Source organism: Mastigoproctus giganteus, chromosome 8, assembly GCF_048544385.1.
Source record: "Mastigoproctus giganteus isolate SK-2022 chromosome 8, ASM4854438v1, whole genome shotgun sequence".
Taxonomy (NCBI): domain Eukaryota; kingdom Metazoa; phylum Arthropoda; class Arachnida; order Uropygi; family Thelyphonidae; genus Mastigoproctus; species Mastigoproctus giganteus.
Window position 1 is genome coordinate 111,004,151 of NC_143582.1, and position 17,061 is coordinate 111,021,211.

The 17,061-nt window shown below is 37.7% G+C and overlaps 1 protein-coding gene across 4 annotated transcripts in view; it reads left to right on the forward strand.

The window, feature by feature from the left end:
• LOC150081770 (aldo-keto reductase 1B-like) overlaps positions 1-17,061 on the forward strand; it is a 182,544-nt gene that overhangs the window by 56,848 nt on the left and 108,635 nt on the right. For 3 of the 4 annotated variants that reach the window (XM_090379631.1, XM_090379630.1, XM_090379634.1), the window contains one exon: positions 16,607-16,684. The exons of the other annotated variant lie outside the window; for it this stretch is intronic. In XM_090379631.1, coding sequence (XP_090235757.1) covers positions 16,607-16,684 — 78 coding nt within the window. The remainder of the gene's footprint in view (positions 1-16,606; positions 16,685-17,061) is intronic. 4 annotated transcript variants of the gene reach the window in all.

The window sequence follows — 17,061 nt, forward strand, 5'->3', positions numbered from 1 at the left end:
AGCTGAGTGGGCAAGAGTGAGAGTGCAGTAGCACACGCTCTTTTGAGTAGACTGGGGATCAAGCCCCTGACTGCTAAATACAGCCAATCTGCCAACCCACACTGGACCGGCATGGCAAACTATGCTCTCAACATGAATTGTTCAGGAGGCTTCCATCTTGCAGTGGGTGATAATGGCTGCAGTTTTTTTTACCAGCAGTTTTATGTAGCCACTCAACCAAGACATTATTTATAACCACAAGGGAGCCTGCCTGATAAGGTACTTGATCCTCAACATAGGAGGGAGGGAAGAAGGGAACAATTTGCAGCTAAATTGGAATGTCTTGGATGCTATCTGTAATCTTGTTATTGCTTGGGACAGTATTGCATCAAGTGTAATAATCAACTGCTTCAGAAAGAGTGGCTTTGGAGAGAATATCATCGAAAAACATGGTCCAGCAGCTGAATGTTATAGCAACATGAGGAATGGGGGAATTTGGATTTTGTTGGCGAATTTAAAGAGTTTGTGAAGGTACATGTAGTTTCTACCACAGAAACGCAACAACAGAAGACCTGCTAAGCACCAAGCAAAACGATGATGTTTTTGTTATCAGTGACAGCAAAAGTGAAGAAGCAAGCACACACACACACACACACACACACACACACACACACACACACACACACACACACACACACACACAACCATCTAAAAAAGATGCCCAAAATGCATTGGCCTGCAGTAACATTAATAAAGAAACAATATTGCATTTTATGTCTGTGCTGTAGTTAATAATGCATATAGGACAAAAATTGTACAAACAACATTGTATTGTATGTCTCCTTTTATATTAAGATTAATTCTTTTACTGTGATACTAAATTATTGTATATATCCCAATATATACTGTACAATATTTTAATTTCTGTTAATTGCTTTTCTCTTAGTTTATCTTACAAATAAAATGAAATCTTTAAAAAGTGTGTTAATCCTACTGTATTGTTAGACAAGGATTTTGTTTATATTACTTTTTATTTTAATTATTTTATTTTATTAATTTCAATTAATTTTTTTAAAATTTATTTTTGCTACTACAGTAAACCCCCGCTATTTGCGGGGTTACGTTCCTGAGAAATTCCGCAAATACTGAGTTATGGCTCCCATAGTAATAAAGGGGTTCCGTTCCAAAGTATGAAATATATAAGAAAAATTAGTCTAAAATTTTGTCTATGTATGTATTATATGTACCTTCATAATATGAAGGTACATATAATACATAGACAGTACATAATGAAATGCAAGCATATAGCATCGAAATGAAAATAAGAAACAGTTTAATATTAAATGTTATATTTATTAGAAATTTCAAACCAGCAGCGCCTTTGCTAGCTAAAAAACTTATCCTGCCAATGCTATCACCAGTTTCGCTAAAGCGTTGATAAAGGAGTTTTGCCTTTTCACAAGTGACCTTAACAGAATTTTATATTGAGTTCGGTCTTCTATCCACAGATTTAAAGCTTTTTTTCCATTTTTTCTAATTTAACATCACGAGTTACAGAGCAAATTTTTGAAGCAATTAGCACATTTTCACGGACACTACGGCAGATTTTTTTCTTCCGATTTTTTGATTGATCGTACCGTTGACTCATTGATTTTATAATGTTTTGCCACTGAGGAGACACTTTCACCATTAGAAATTTTGTCTAATAACTCAATTTTATTTGCTAATGTCATCACCTTCTTTGATATTTTCACATTTCCCTTGTTATTTGTAGCCATATTTTTGTACGGGTAAAAAAGAACTTGTCCACAATAAAGGCACTTTCTTCCGTTAACACACTCGAAAAAGTCTGTTTTACACTGCAAAATGGTAGATTTATCACTTTTGTAAGCATATCAATTTATAAATTGATAAATTTATTCAATTTATAAGCATATAAATTAAAAGCAAACGACCAAACCTTCCATGACAAGCGCATAACACATAGTGAACAAGGATTAGCGAGAAACATCCACGCTCGCGATTTTGTCACCCCTCTCCCCCCCACCCACTGAGCGCTGTTTTGACCGGGAAAGATGATTTTAGCCACACCCATGTTTTTTTATGGCGGAAAATGTTCACAGCGCTTTAAAATTCACATTTTTTTAGGTTTCATTTTATCTTAAATCAGCAACCGCGAATATGCAAAACCACGAATACAGATACTGCGAATAGCGGGGGTTTACTGTATTATTCTTAGATATATAGCATGTGCCAAAAAATAATAATTAATAAAGGTAAAATTTTGACACTTTTTGGACGACCTCGTTATTACAGAACATGAAAATTAAGGTCCCTTGAACTTTGTATTAATGAGAATCTACTGTATATGGTAGATTGTAACCAGAAATGGATAGCTTGCCAGTTATCATTGGGATGTATTGAATGGTGCTAGCCCTTGGTAACATACCATTCGATTCATCCTTATACTATTATTTGGAAACAATTTTATTAACTCTGTGTATATATCATTTTTGTTTCTCTATGGCTTTCTCTTTGGTTTTAGTTAATGGCACCCTTGCTATTTCATCACTGTAACCAGTCATTTCTTTTGCTCTGTTTAGAGCTTTCATATTTGCTGGATTCAAGGACCTAAAAATGCAGAGCATTACATAATCATAAAATATAATTCTCTACACACACACACACACACACACACACACACACACACACACACACACACACACACACACACCATAATCTGGCATTGTTCCACAGGTTGATGTATGAAGCTTTGCCACCATGCCCTGTTCGTGAACTTCACTCCAGTTTCCTTCCCTCTTAATGACATTGGTCTTTATCATGTCCTGGCACCTCATTCTTAATCTCCCCCTTGGACTTTTGTCCCTTAATTGTAAATCAAACATTCTTCTTGGCAAGCACCTCTCATTCATCCTCTTGACATGTCCAAATCATTTCAAAAGAAACGGGACCTTTCAATCCTGTTCTAGAGTTCTTCAACCTGAATTCTCTCCCTAATCACATCATTCCTGATTTTGTCGCGTCTTGTCTTTCTGGCTATGCTCCTCACAAATCTCATTTCTGCATTCTGAAAGCTTTCTGCTTTCATCCTTTTTCCTCATAGGCCAAGTTTCAGATGCATATTTCATAGGTACGTAATAGGTCTGATATATAGCCTTCTTACGCTTCACTGGTATGTTCCTGTTCCAGATCAGATCTTGTCTGCCTATAGAAATTCCTGCCCACTTGTATCCTTATACTTATTTCTTGTCTATTACTCCTGTCATTGTAATGGTGCTTCCTAGATACTTCAAGTTGTTAACCATTTTTAGCTCTTTCCTACCGTTTGTAATGTATCAATCAGGCTCATCACTCCTCTTTGGAACCATTATTTCGCTATTCTCTTAACTGAAAACCAGTCTAAATTCATTGGCCATACTAGCCCACATATCAACTTGCTGTTGTACTTATTCCCTGCTCTCTCCCCTTATGCAGGTGTCATCTGTGAAGAGCATAACTTTCATCTGGTCTTGTCCAAGTTGTTCTGCCACTCTACATTGCACATCATTCATAACAGCTATGAACAGTAGAGGTGACAGGATGCCTCCTTGTCTCAAACATGACTTTATTACGAAGCTCTCAGTCAACCCTATCACTGTTCTTACTTTGCTCACTCTGTTGGTGTACATATTTTCAATTCTCTCCATAAGATATTCCTCTATCCCCAATTTTCTCAAAACTTCCCACCCTTTCTCTCTCTCTTTACGGCATCAAACGCTTTGTTGCTCTGGGTCCACCTTTTTGTTGGCACCAGTGACATTAAGACTAGAAGATCTGCAGACTTACTTAACAAGTACAGATTAAATTTGAAAGTGTGTGCAGTTCTGCCCAGACATGAAAGGAGGGAGTATATGATGAGTGCCTTGTCAATCATTTTGGTTCTGGAGAGATTGTGCATTTTGGCTCATGGGATAGAATTTTTCTCAGTGTCGTCTGTGCTTGTTAACAGAAGAGTTTGTATCTACAAGGATGGAATACACTTAAATAGAAAAGCAAAAATGCAAGAATATATGCTGATGCTATCGAGGCAGTGTTAAGTGGGTCAGAAAACTGCAAGTTTAGGGGGATTTACAGACTAATAGATTAATAGTAGCTGCAGGCAGTAGTGAAAGTAATTCTTGTGCTGCTTCTATTGGAATGAGGAGCAGCCTGGAAAGCAAGGTGCTGGGGATTTCAAGGACTGCTGGGAGTCATCATGGAACAAGTAAATTAGGGTATCTAAGAGGAAGAGGTGCATGTATACTTGCACATACACCAATGCTAGGAGTATTGTAAATAAATTTGAGGTGTGGTCAAGACATCAAAAGCAGATATTGTTGGAATATCAGAGACTTGGTGTCACACAGATAAGGAATGCAGAATTGGAATTTGAGGAGTAGTAGTAGTGGCACGTGATGCAAGAAAGCAAGTGTATGAGCTTATGCAGCATCAGCCAAAAAAAAAAAATCACACCATTCCCTCCAAATGCCTGTCCAGTTCCTCCTTAAATTTATTTAACCTATCAACTTCCACAACGACAGATGGAAGTTTGTTCCAGCAATTAACCACCCGCTGGCTAAAGGCAAATTTCCGCACATCTATTCTACATCTGTCCTTTCTTAATTTGAACTTATGTCCCCGTAGGTTCGTAATCTGAACAAGTGGAAGGATCCCATCAGAATTCAGCGTGCTCAACCCATTCAAGGCCTTATAGACCTCAATCAGATCACCGCGCAGGTGCCTAGTCTCCAGCCACTGCAATTTGCAGAACTTAAGCCTCTCTTGGAAAGAGGATCCCTTCATTCCCCTCACCAATCATGTTGCTCTTCTCTGTACACGCTCAAGCAAATCTACATCCTTCCTAAAATGAGGCCTCCAGACCTGTGCACAGTACTCAAGGCGTGGCCTGACCATTGCCTTATACAGAGGGACAATCACCTCCTTTTCCCTGCTAGCAAAATTCCTATATATCATTGACAAAACCCCATGACCTGCCTAGCACCCTGTCTGCATTGCTCAGAAAACTTCATATCTGACTGCACAATTACTCCCAGGTCTTTTTCATTTTCTATCATTTTATGTGTAGTACCACACAGTTGGTACGTTTCTCTGGGATTACTTCTACCCATATGCAGTACTTTGCATTTGTCAAGGTTAAACTTCAGTTGCCACTTCTTAGCCCATCTGCCCAAATTATCTAGATCCTGTTGCAGTAGCACACTGCCATTACTGTCATTAACAACCCTGCCAACCTTTGTGTCATCTGCAAACTTCGACATTAACCCTGATATACCTTCATCAATATCATTGATAAATACACAAAACAACAGTGGACCCAACACCGAACCCTGTGGGACTCCACTAATAACATTAGTCCACGAAGAGCAGCACCCATTGATTACCACCCTCTGTCTTCTCCCACTTAACCATCCTTTTATCCATTGTAGTAACTTACCCTTAATACCATTCTGCTCCAATTTGTACAGTAGTCTTCCATGCGCAACAGTGTCAAAAGCTTTCCTGAAATCCAAGTATATGATATCAAAATTATTTTTTGCATCCAGTTCCTTTGTGACCACATCATAATAACCAATCAAATTTGTCAGACAAGACTTTCCCTTAACAAACCCATGCTGTGTCTGAATTATTGCTGCAGTCTTGTCTAGATGATCCTGCAATGCTTCTTTAACCAGTGACTCCATTATTTTATCCGGAACAGAAGTTAAACTAACTGGTCTGTAATTACTCGTGTCACCCTTCGATCCACCTTTGTGAATTGGGGATACATTTGCACATCTCCAGTCCGTGGGAACCTCCCCTGAGTCCAAGGATGCTCTCATAATTATGGCTAAGGGTTTGCTTAGTTGCTTTGCCGCCTCCTTTAAAATAACTGGATAGATCCCATCCACCCCAGTACAATGTGTACAGAAAGGATAAGGAGGATAGAACGGGAGGAGGGGGTCATTCTGTTATTTAAGAAATACATGAAATCTAAGGAAGTGCATCTAGCTGACGTAGATGGACAGTTCAGTATTGAGTAACTTTTGTGTAACATAAGCAATGGGTAAAGCAAAATAGAGAGTAGGAGTGTGTTATAGGCCAAATGACTCTGATCAGTGCAATGAAGATCTGTACAGGGAAATAGAATGGGCCAGTAAATCAGATTGTCTTATAATGGGGGATTTTAACTTCCCACATATAGACTGGAACATGTGCATTGATCACTCGCACACTAGCTAGACTTTTGGGGTCTTAGTGAATGATTGTTTCCTACAACAGCATGTTCGAGAGGCAACAAAGAGTAATACTCTTGATCTGATTATCAGCAGTGATTATTTGTGCATTGAGAATCTGCAGATAAAGGAACCACTAAGTGGCAGTGATCACAGTGTACTGATGTGGGATTTACTCCAAGGTGTAACTACCATCTGGGGTAAAGGAAGGGTTTTTGCTTTCATAAAAGTGATTACGTTGGTCTCAAACAGTTGTTAAATTCTGTAAAGTGGGACTGATGATGTTACCAACGGTGAATTCTGAATTGGAACTATTCAAGGAATTAATCTTGAAAGCTATTAGTCCATTCATGCCAATTAAGAAATACTTTTCTTTTCTTCTTTTTTTTTTTTTCTTTATTTATGGAAACCCCAAACACGAGAGGTATTAGAACCTATAGTACTTAGTACCGTGCTTGGGTTGGAGGTTGAGAAGATGAAAGAAGATATTTGTTGACATTACACTTGAACTTCTGTAGACTGTAATTTTCAGGAAATACGTATGAAGGAAGGTTGTTCCAGAAAACGGTAGTTGAATGAATAAACGAGGAAGATGGAAAGTTGGTTCTCTGAGTTTGAAGTTGAACAGAAAATGGATGTTGGCTGGTGGCGGCATGTGTTTGGACTGTTTTGAAAGAGAGAGAGCAGGAATTATAGAAGCTAATTCAGAAGAACAATGCCCATGGAAGTATCTGTAGAAAAGGCATGCAGCAGAAAAGTACGTCTATGAGACAGCGAGTGGAGAGACATCTGTTAGAGATGAGTCATTAATTGACCTAACTGCCCTCTTCTGAATGGAATCTAGAAGCCTGAGAGAGGTTTTGGAGAAATCGCCCCAGATGTGGGAACAATATTCCACGGTAGGGTAGATTTGCAATTTGTACAGAGTAAACAGCTGTTTGGAAAAAAAGTAACGCTGAGAACGAAAGAAAAAACCAAGTTTTTTAGATGCAGAGGAAGCAATATTTGTAATGTGCTTGTGCCAAGAGAGATTAGAAGTCAGGGTAATCCCCAAAAGAGATATATTGTTTTGCCTAGAAATCGGAGTGTCACCAAACATAAGCATAGAAGCAGAAGAATCCTTTTTGCGAGATATAAGACAAAACTGAGTTTTAGAAGGATTGAAATCAACTAAGTTGTCTTTGCCCCACTGAGAATGACCTTGAGATCGGCATTCAAGGAATTGGTAGCCGATATACGAGAAGTTGAAGTTATTGTGCAGGGCAAAGTTCCTGAAAATGAAAAGTGGAATGCAATGTGCTATCATTGGCAAAACTATGGATAGGATTTCCAGTCAATGGAAGAAGGTCCTCAATATAAAAGAGGAAAAGAGTGGGGGGAAAGAACTGAACTTTGGGGGAGTGGGGGAAAGAACTGAACTGAACTCAACTCCAGCATTAGTGGAGAAGTTAGAAGACAGAGAGCCATCTACCATCACCGTCAGTGAGCGATCAGAGAGAAAACCGGATAACCAATTACAAAAAACAGTTGGTAGACCGCCGACCGGGCTAGTTGGGTGGGTAAAGTGCCTGCCTGGCAACCCAAAGGTCGCAGGTTCAAATCCCGCCTCGGGCTTGGATCAAAGTACCGCAAAAAAACCTTCGGAGGTGCACTATGGCCACAGAAGCTGATGCGCCAACAACTACAAAAAAAAAAAAAAAAAAAAGTCGGCAGACCATAAGATGGAAGCTTATATGCCAAACACGATCAAAAGCCTTTGAGATGTCAAGAGCAACTGCTTGTGTTTCACCGAAATTTTCCAAGAATTTGTCCATAAATGGGTGACATAAGCCAGAATATCATCAGGGTATCGACACTGATGGAATCCATAGTGGCGATCTTTGATCAGACGGAAGGTTTCTAGGTAGTTTAAGAGTTGGTGGTTAATTGATTTCTCCATTACTTTAGAAAGAGTAGAAGTAATTGCAATGGGATGATAATTGGATGGGAGGGATTTGTCACCCTTTTTAGGAACTGGGTGGATATGAGCAAATTTCCAAGGGAAAAAAGACCTTTTCGAATAAGAAAGTGAAAAAAGCACAAAGAATAGGAGTAAGTTCAGGAGCACAGGTTGTGAGAACAAGTGGAGAAATACCATCAGGACATCGAGCTTTCTTAACATCAAGATTCGCCAAAATCTTGATGGCATTGAATGGAGCATGTTGGGAATGGTGGGAGGTGTTTTACCAAGATCATTAATACATGAGTCAGAAAAAAAATGGGATGCTAGCAGGTCAGCTTTATCCTTGGCTGAAGTGACAACAGAACCATCTGGTTTTGACAGAGGTGGGAGCAGAGATGGGCAAAAGTTGCAGCTAATATCTTTGGCAAGAGACCAGAATGTTCTGCTACTATTAGGGCAAGAAGCAAGTGTTTTACTCTTAGCCTGTTCAAAATCTAGTTTGGACAGATTAATATCTGCTTTACAATTGTTGTGAGCTTTGGTGTTGGCAGAAAATGAAACTGAAGAATTGGAAACAAGCCAATTACAATATGCAACATTCTTCTCTTGAACAGCCTTAGCACATTTATTGGAAAACCAAGGTTTAGATAAAGGTTGAGATTTTAAAGTGGAGTGTGGAATAAAGGATTCCATTCCTACAAGAATAATTTCACTGACACAATCTGAGCAAACGTTGACATCAGAAGTTTTGAAACAGTAATCCACTCAAGGAAAAGAAGAAAAGAAATCTCGCAGGTCATCCCATTTTGGCATTCTTGTAATGCCAAACAACACGAGGTTGGGAATAGCCATGAGATAAAGGCTCCATTGGAGAAGAGACAATCACCAAGTTGTGCTCTGAGGTGCCTAAAGTTGTTTGTGAGAAAAAGATCAAGTGTGTTGGCTGTATGGTTAGGATTCTGTTATTCTTGTAGGTAAATGTAAATCTGTGCAAGGTCATTAGTAATTGCAAAAGCCTCAGCATCTCGACCAGCTGGGTTAGTGTGACCATAAAACGGAAGCCAGCTGGAGTTGTGAACATTAAAATCACCAAGGAAAATTACTTCACTGTTAATAAAGTTGGACTGGAGAAAGTCAAGTTGCAAAGAGAGGAAGTCAAAGAGCTCCAAATGATTAGTGGAGTTGGGAGAACAGTAGAGACAACAGATGAATTTGACACATGAGGTAGAGAGATTTTAAGCCAGAGAAGATTCCAAATTACCAAGTCTCTGATAGGGAATATCAGAATGGACATATGCACAAGTACCACCTTTGAGGCGAAAGGAATCATACAGCGAATAATGTGGTCAACTGAGATTAGCAGTATTTGAATCATCCGAAAACAGATTCTGTCAGAAGAAGTACGTGGGGTTTGGCAGACTGCAAGTGGAAATAGACGTAGTTGAGATTAGAATTGAGACCATGTATATTTGTGAAATGAACTAGGAAGTGTTTGGAAGGTTTAAATCTTTTTGCAGATGAGCTTACTCTATTAGTTTTACAATTAATGGTGTATTCAAAGTAAGAAAAAGTGGGGGGGGAGGACATGCTGTATGAAGTGATGAAGGCATACACATGGTAAGAATATACCCAGATCCTTGAAATAACGTGGCCTCGACATTGCCCTCTGCATACACACTACTCGGACTCACTCCAGTCACTTATCTGGCAGAGTACAGTTAGCAAGATTATACACTAGCTGATTCGAAAGCCTCCTAAAGAGTTACCAATAGGTTTGGTCTGGTGGTGTACTAACTAGCGGCCGGCCTGCGAACACCGTTTTAGAGCTGTACCCTCGAAACGTAAGGAAGATTGGATCTTGCCATGATGTTCATCATAACCTCAAAAGTCATCAGTCATACTGCATGATGGAAGAGGTGGGGAAGGGTTGACCGGAGGGATACTGTTCAAGGTTTCGGCCTAAATGGATGTCAGATGAACATGGATGTTGTGGCAGAGAGAAAAAAATGGATGGGATGCATGTAAATTATCAGGAGACCAGATTGCTATGGTAGATATAAAATAGTCTGTAATCATGTCACAAAGGACATTAGGCAAGCAAAGGCAGATTATGAGAAATCTTTGGCAAAGGATGTAAAGAAAAACTGTAAAGACTTCTTTACTTGAGTAAACTCTAGAACGAAGAGGATGAATCAGCTTGGTCCACTTGATGTCAGTGGTTCGATTATTGATGATTATGCTCAGGTAGCATCTACATTCACACGTGAGGAATTCTGTAGGGAAGTGGAGGCCAGAAGCTTATCGAATTCTAATAGGGAGTTAAATGATTTTGTAATAACTGAGAGCAAAGTGGAGGAGAAATTGTTGAAGTTAAACATAAGGAAGGCACCTGGTGGGGATGAGATCTATCCATTTATATGAAAAGAGGCAGCAAAGGAAGTAAGCTGGCCCTTAGCCATGATGATGAAGGCATCCTTGGACTGGAGATGTGGAAATATATCAACCTGTCGGATATTTTTTCTATCCTTTCCAGCTAAAGATTTCATTACATATTAAAAACTGTTCACTCTGATATATGTGAACAGTTTTAACTTGGAGTTTAAATTATCTTTATGTACTCTAATAAGGCTTATACAGACTTCATAGGTTTTGATACATGATGGCCCTACCATTTGATCAGAATTCTATTATTTTTAGCTGACATTCATTCTATATACTCCTTTTTTCCATGCTTTGAACCCTTGGCAGCCATTTTATTATTTCTTGAATTGCTGGATTTATTAATACTGTTTTCGATATACTATTTGAAATTTGTATTTACATTTCATTTTTTGGGTACTTCACTCTGCTTTTCCATATCTTTCTGTCTGCAGAATTTAATTATTCGAAATATATAGTTGTCAGCCACCTATTTGCATTATAATTTCCCTTGTATATGTACCTTCTCCTGGCCAATGTTCTGTTTGTGTATCTCTATACACATACTTTATAAAAACAGCTGTAGCGGTTACTAATTATGTTTTTACACAGCTTTCTTTCAAGTCCAATTTTTCACTATAAATTATGAGTCTGTAGAACTGTCCCTATATGTTACTGCTTTAAGTTACATTTATCAACTCAACCAAATATGTTCTCACTGTAATTTCCCACTTCTTCTCTCTACTACACATTACTTGAATATTCCAGGTAAATGTATACTTGCTTTATACACTATTTTAGCAACTATTTACTTATTCATTACGCTTTCAGTTTTTGTTTTCTGGCCTTTTTCGACTTTCTACAACACAAGCATTTGGTATTAGTCTCTTTTTCTTACTAATACTTACATAGTCATTGTCCTTACTAAAAGGATGGGCTTTACGATCCCAGCTAACCTAGTACTTTTAATATCTTTTTACTTTCTACTTGTACTTTTTCCGTTTGTAAAACTATTAGTGCAATACTAGGGTGATACAAATGCTCATACAACCATTAATCTCTCGCTATCTTCACCTTTATTTATTTAGATATACTTTTATCCCTTCCCTATCCTCAGTTACCTCCCTAGTGTTATACCATTTGCCTGCATAAAATTCTATTTACATATTCCACTAAATTCTACATACAAATTCTACCAAATTATATTCACCAAACTTCTATTTGCATTTTATACCCAAATGTTATTGACTAAATTTTTTTTTTTTTTTTAATAATATAAAACACCCTAGTTTTTAATTTTTATTTCTACTTTAATTCACCTTAATTTATTTTATATAACATACATTGCATTGGAACTACCTTGTCCATACTTTGTGAGAGTTATACTGCTTTCCCCTTTTGATCCCATTTAGTTTATTCTTAAATATAGTCTCTTTCACAGTTATGGACAAGTATAGAAATGCAGTCCTCGATGCATGATCAGACATGATTAGTCCCCTGATGAAATACCTGATCATGTATCAACAATTACTTATGCTAACATCAGATTTAATTGCATATTTACTCTAACCCCTTCTTTCGCCTTTTTGCCAAATTTGTCCACCCATATCTGATGCTTGCTACTATTGCTTTTATTAATTTAATCATTTTGACTTAATCATTTTTACTTTACAGGTCACTCCTCTCTAATTGGCTTAACAATTCAGCCTATAATTTTACTTAATTCATTATAACATATAGGATGCGGAAAGGTCAGGGAATGACCACTGCATATCCCCGGAGCAATATGGCCTTAGTTGCTAATGCTCCTAAAAACCAAATAACAAACAAACAATAACATATAGGATATTCACATTATATCTCTGTTTCATACCTACAATTTCTCATATTTCTGCTATCCTTTTCCTATTAGCTTTTGGCGTTTTATGTAATTTACACTTCCATCTTCACAATTATCTGACTTATTATTTCAACCCATATATAAACTTTTGCATCCTTTGCTGCTGCTTCTTTGCACACTCAGATGCATTTGGCATATCTTTTTTATTTTTTTATATTTCCACTACTATTTCACAATTTAACCCTTATATATTTCGTCTTTCATATATATATATATTTGAATAACTGTTTAAAATAGTTGGAAACTGAATCTTTCATAATAAAAAATAAAAAGGTACAGCAAACATCAGAGGCAGCAAAAAGCGTATTCCTCTACATGATGCTTGAAATATAACTATAGAAATAAATTAGAATAGGAATTAAAAATAATGCCAAAAGCATGGCAAGACAAGAGCAAAAATAACCAAAATTAAACATAACGATAAACCAACGGGGAGGGAAGAGGGGTAACAAGAGTAAATATTGCACCAGAAACTCTCTAAGATAATTTAGAACATCTAAATGTAAAGATAATAAAATAGATTAAATTTCGAAAGCCAATTAAATAGAAATTTAACGGCGTCCTCTCTGATGGGCACCAGGTCCAAATGGTCAGGGAATCGCTGCATTTCAATCACTAGACAAATTGCCACGAAGGCGAGTCAACCGAAAGATCAGTCCGCCACCCAATCCCCAGATTGAACCGACAATGCAGAGGACTTAAACAATGGGTGGTCCTGATGCAGCGAAAATTAAAAGATAGAACAGATACATTTCTGCTGCAATATTTACTCTTGTTACCCCTCTCTTCCCTCCCTGTTGGTTTATCATTGTTTAATTTTGGTTATTTTTGCACTTGTCTTGCCATGCTGCTGGCATTATTTTTAATTCCTATTCTAATTTATTTCTATAGTTATATTTCAAGCATCATGTAGAGGAATATGCTTTTTGCTGCCTCTGATGTTTGCTGTACCTTTTTATTTTTTTATGAAAGATTCAGTTTCCAACTATTTTAAACGTTATTCAAACATATGTATAATTATATCACATAACAGTAGTGGGCGAATTTCTAATGCTGTGCCTGTGCTGCCATCCATAGTTCATTACTTGTCTATATAATGTGGTTAAGATTACTTTTATCAGTAGTATGGCTTTGCACTGGAGTGCACATATCTGTTCTATCTTTTCATTTTTGCTGCATCAGGACCACCGCATTGAGTGGCGGACTGATCTTTCGGTCTACTCGCCTTTGCGGCGATTTGTCTAGCGATCGAAATGCAGCGATTCCCTGACCATTATTGGCCTTGTGGTGTTCTGTTGAGATGGGTAGTAATGGTCAGTCTATTTTTGTTTTATTTTATTGTAGTGGTTTACATCTCTGTTAGTGATATTTCACTTAAATTTGGACTTGGTGCCTGTCAGAGGGTGGAGCCGTTAAATTTCTATTTAATTGGCTTTCGAAATTTAATCTATTATTATCTTTACATTTAGATGTTCTAAATTATCTTAGAGAGAGTTTCTGCTGCAATTAGCATTAGTAGAGGCATATGATGCAAGAAAGAAGCAGCATCAGCCAAAAAAAAAAAAAAAAAAAAACACTCCCATTTCTGAGCTTTAAATTTATTTAGGCTATCAACTTCCACAACAAGGGATGGAAGTCTGTTCCACCAACCAACTACCCACTGGCTAAAAGCAAATTTCCACACGTCTATCCTACATCTGTCCTTTATCAATTTGAATTTATGCCCTCTCAGGTGATTATTCTGAGCAAGAGGAAAAATCCCATCAGCATTGAGCATGCTCAAACCATTCAAGGCTTTATATGCCTCTATCAGATCACATCGCCGGCCTAGTCTCCAGACCCTGTAATTTCCAAAATTTAAGCATTTCTTCGTAAGAACAACCCTTTGTTCCATTCACTAATCTTGTTGCCCTTCTCTGTACTCGTTCCAGGAGCTTGACATCCTTCTTGAAATGGGGCCTCCAGACTTGTATACAGTACTCAAGGTGTGGCCTGACCATTGCCTTATACAAGGGGATAATCACCTCCTTATCCCTGCTAGAAAAATTCCTGTATATCATTGACAAGACACCATGAGGTACTCTTGCAGCCCGTCTGCACTGTTCAGAAAACTTCATATCTGCCTGCACAATTATCCCCAGGTCCTTTTCATTCTCTACCACTGTCAGTGTAGTACCACAGAGTTGATACGTTACTCTATTTTCCATTATCTAGTACTTTACATTTGTCTATGTTAAACTTCATTTGCCACCTCTCAGCCCATCTGCTCAACCTTTCCAGATCCTGTTGCAGCAGCATACTGTCAGTAGTGTCCTTAACAAGCCTGCCAACCTTTGTATCATCTGCAAACTTGGACATTAAGCTTGATATACCATTATCAATATCATTTATAAATACAGAAAACAACAATGGACCCAACACTGAACCCTGAGGGAATCCACTAATAACATTATTTCACTATGAGCAGTGTCCATTGATTGCCACTCTGTCTTCTCCTCCTGAACCATCCCTTTATCCATGTAAGCAATTTGCCTCCAATGCCACATTGCTCCAATTTGTGCAGCAGTCTTCCATGTGCAACAGTATCAAAAGCCTTTCTAAGATCCAAATATATAATATCAAAGTTATTCCCTGCATCCAGTTCTTTTGTGACTGCATCATAGTATCCAATCAGATTGGTCAGGCAAGACTTTCCCTTAACAAAACCATGCTGTGTCCGAGCTATAACTGAAGTCTTGTCTTGATGATCCTGCAGTGCCTCCATTAATTTTCTTGGAACAGAAGTTACTCACAGGTCTATAATTACTTGTGTCAGCCTTTGATCCTCCTTTGCGACTTGGTTACAGACCAGCTTATATCTATCATAGGCTTCCATGTCACCCATTAATTTATATGTATCCCATGCATTTTTCTTCTCTGCCATATGTCTCATTGCCGACCGGGCTAGCCGGGTGGGTAAAGTGCCTGTCTGGCAACCCAAAGGTCGTGGGCTTGGATCAAAGAACTGCAAAAACCTTGGGAGGTGCATTATGGCCACAGAAGCCAATGCGCCAACAACTACCAAAAAAAAAAAAAAATAATGTCTCATTAGTTCATCTGACATCCATTTAGGCCTAAACCTTGAACAATATTTCTTAGTTGGTATGTAAAGCCTAGTAGCTTCCAAGATAAATTCTTTAATGCTTCCCATTTTGAATTTGCTATTGGTACTCGTCAGTTGGTCCCACTGTATAGAATTTAAATACAGTCTCAGACCATCGTAGTCTCCTTTACGATAGTAAAAACCCTTCGCTTTATCCCTGATGCTAGTTACTTCTTTGAGTAAATTCCACTTCAGCACACTATGATCACTGCCACCTAGTGGTTCCTTTATCTGCCGATTCTTAATGCATGAAGAATCACCACTGATTATCAGATCAAGAGTATTACTCCCTATAGTTGCCTCCCGAACATGCTGATGTAGAAAACAATCATCCAATAAATCCACAAAAGCCTTGCTAGTGTGTGAGTGACCAGCCCACAAATTCCAGTCAATATCTGGGAAATTAAAATCCCCAATTATAAGACTCTGATTTACTGGCCCACTTTATTTCCCTGTACAGTTTCTTATTATACCCATCAGAGTCATTAGGCCTATAGCACACTCCTACTCTCAATTTTGATCTCCCAATGCTTATGTCACACCAAACTGACTCGACACTACACTGTCCAGTGATGTCGACTGACTTCACTTCCTTGGATTTTATGGGTTTCTTAACTAATAGCATAAGCCCTCCTCCCTTCCTATCCTGTCTATCCTTTCTGTACACATTGTACTCCTCAAATTCCAGTTCTGCATACCTTATATCTGTGTGACACCACATCTCTTAGAGAAAGAGGGGTTACTCTTGTAACCCCTCTCTCTCTCTTGTTAATAATATTTAGTCTTGTTACCCCCTCTTCCCTCCCTGTTGGTTTATCGTTATGTTTAATTTTGGTTATTTTCGCTCTTGTCTTGCCATGCTGCTGGCATTATTTTTAATTCCTATTCTAATTTATTTCTATAGTTATATATTTATTATTATTATTTATTTATTTATTTATTTTCAATTAAAGGAAGGAGATGTCGTGATGCCAAGAAGTGAGAAAGGTGATGTAATAACAAGCGACATTGATTATGTTGAAACTTGGCAGGTAATGCACTATAAATGAATGATAGTATTAATTAATCATACTTGAAAATAATTTATTTGGTCAAGGCACATGATAAAGCATTAATACTGTTTAACAGAAGTTTGTTGGACTGAGTTTTGAGGGTTTTTTTTTTTTTTTCTTTTTAATGCAGAAAAATGTTTAAGGAAATGTTTTAATTCAGAGAAATACAAAAAACTTCACTAATTCAAACACTCCATAATCATGCTGCTTTTTTTCCCTTCTTTAGTATGTATTTTATTTATATAGATTTAATAATATTAATTTAATAACATAATTTCGGTCACTTTTCAAAAGGAAAGATTAAATGCACACAAAAATATTAAGGCATAGTTACTATTATATAATATTGCCTATCT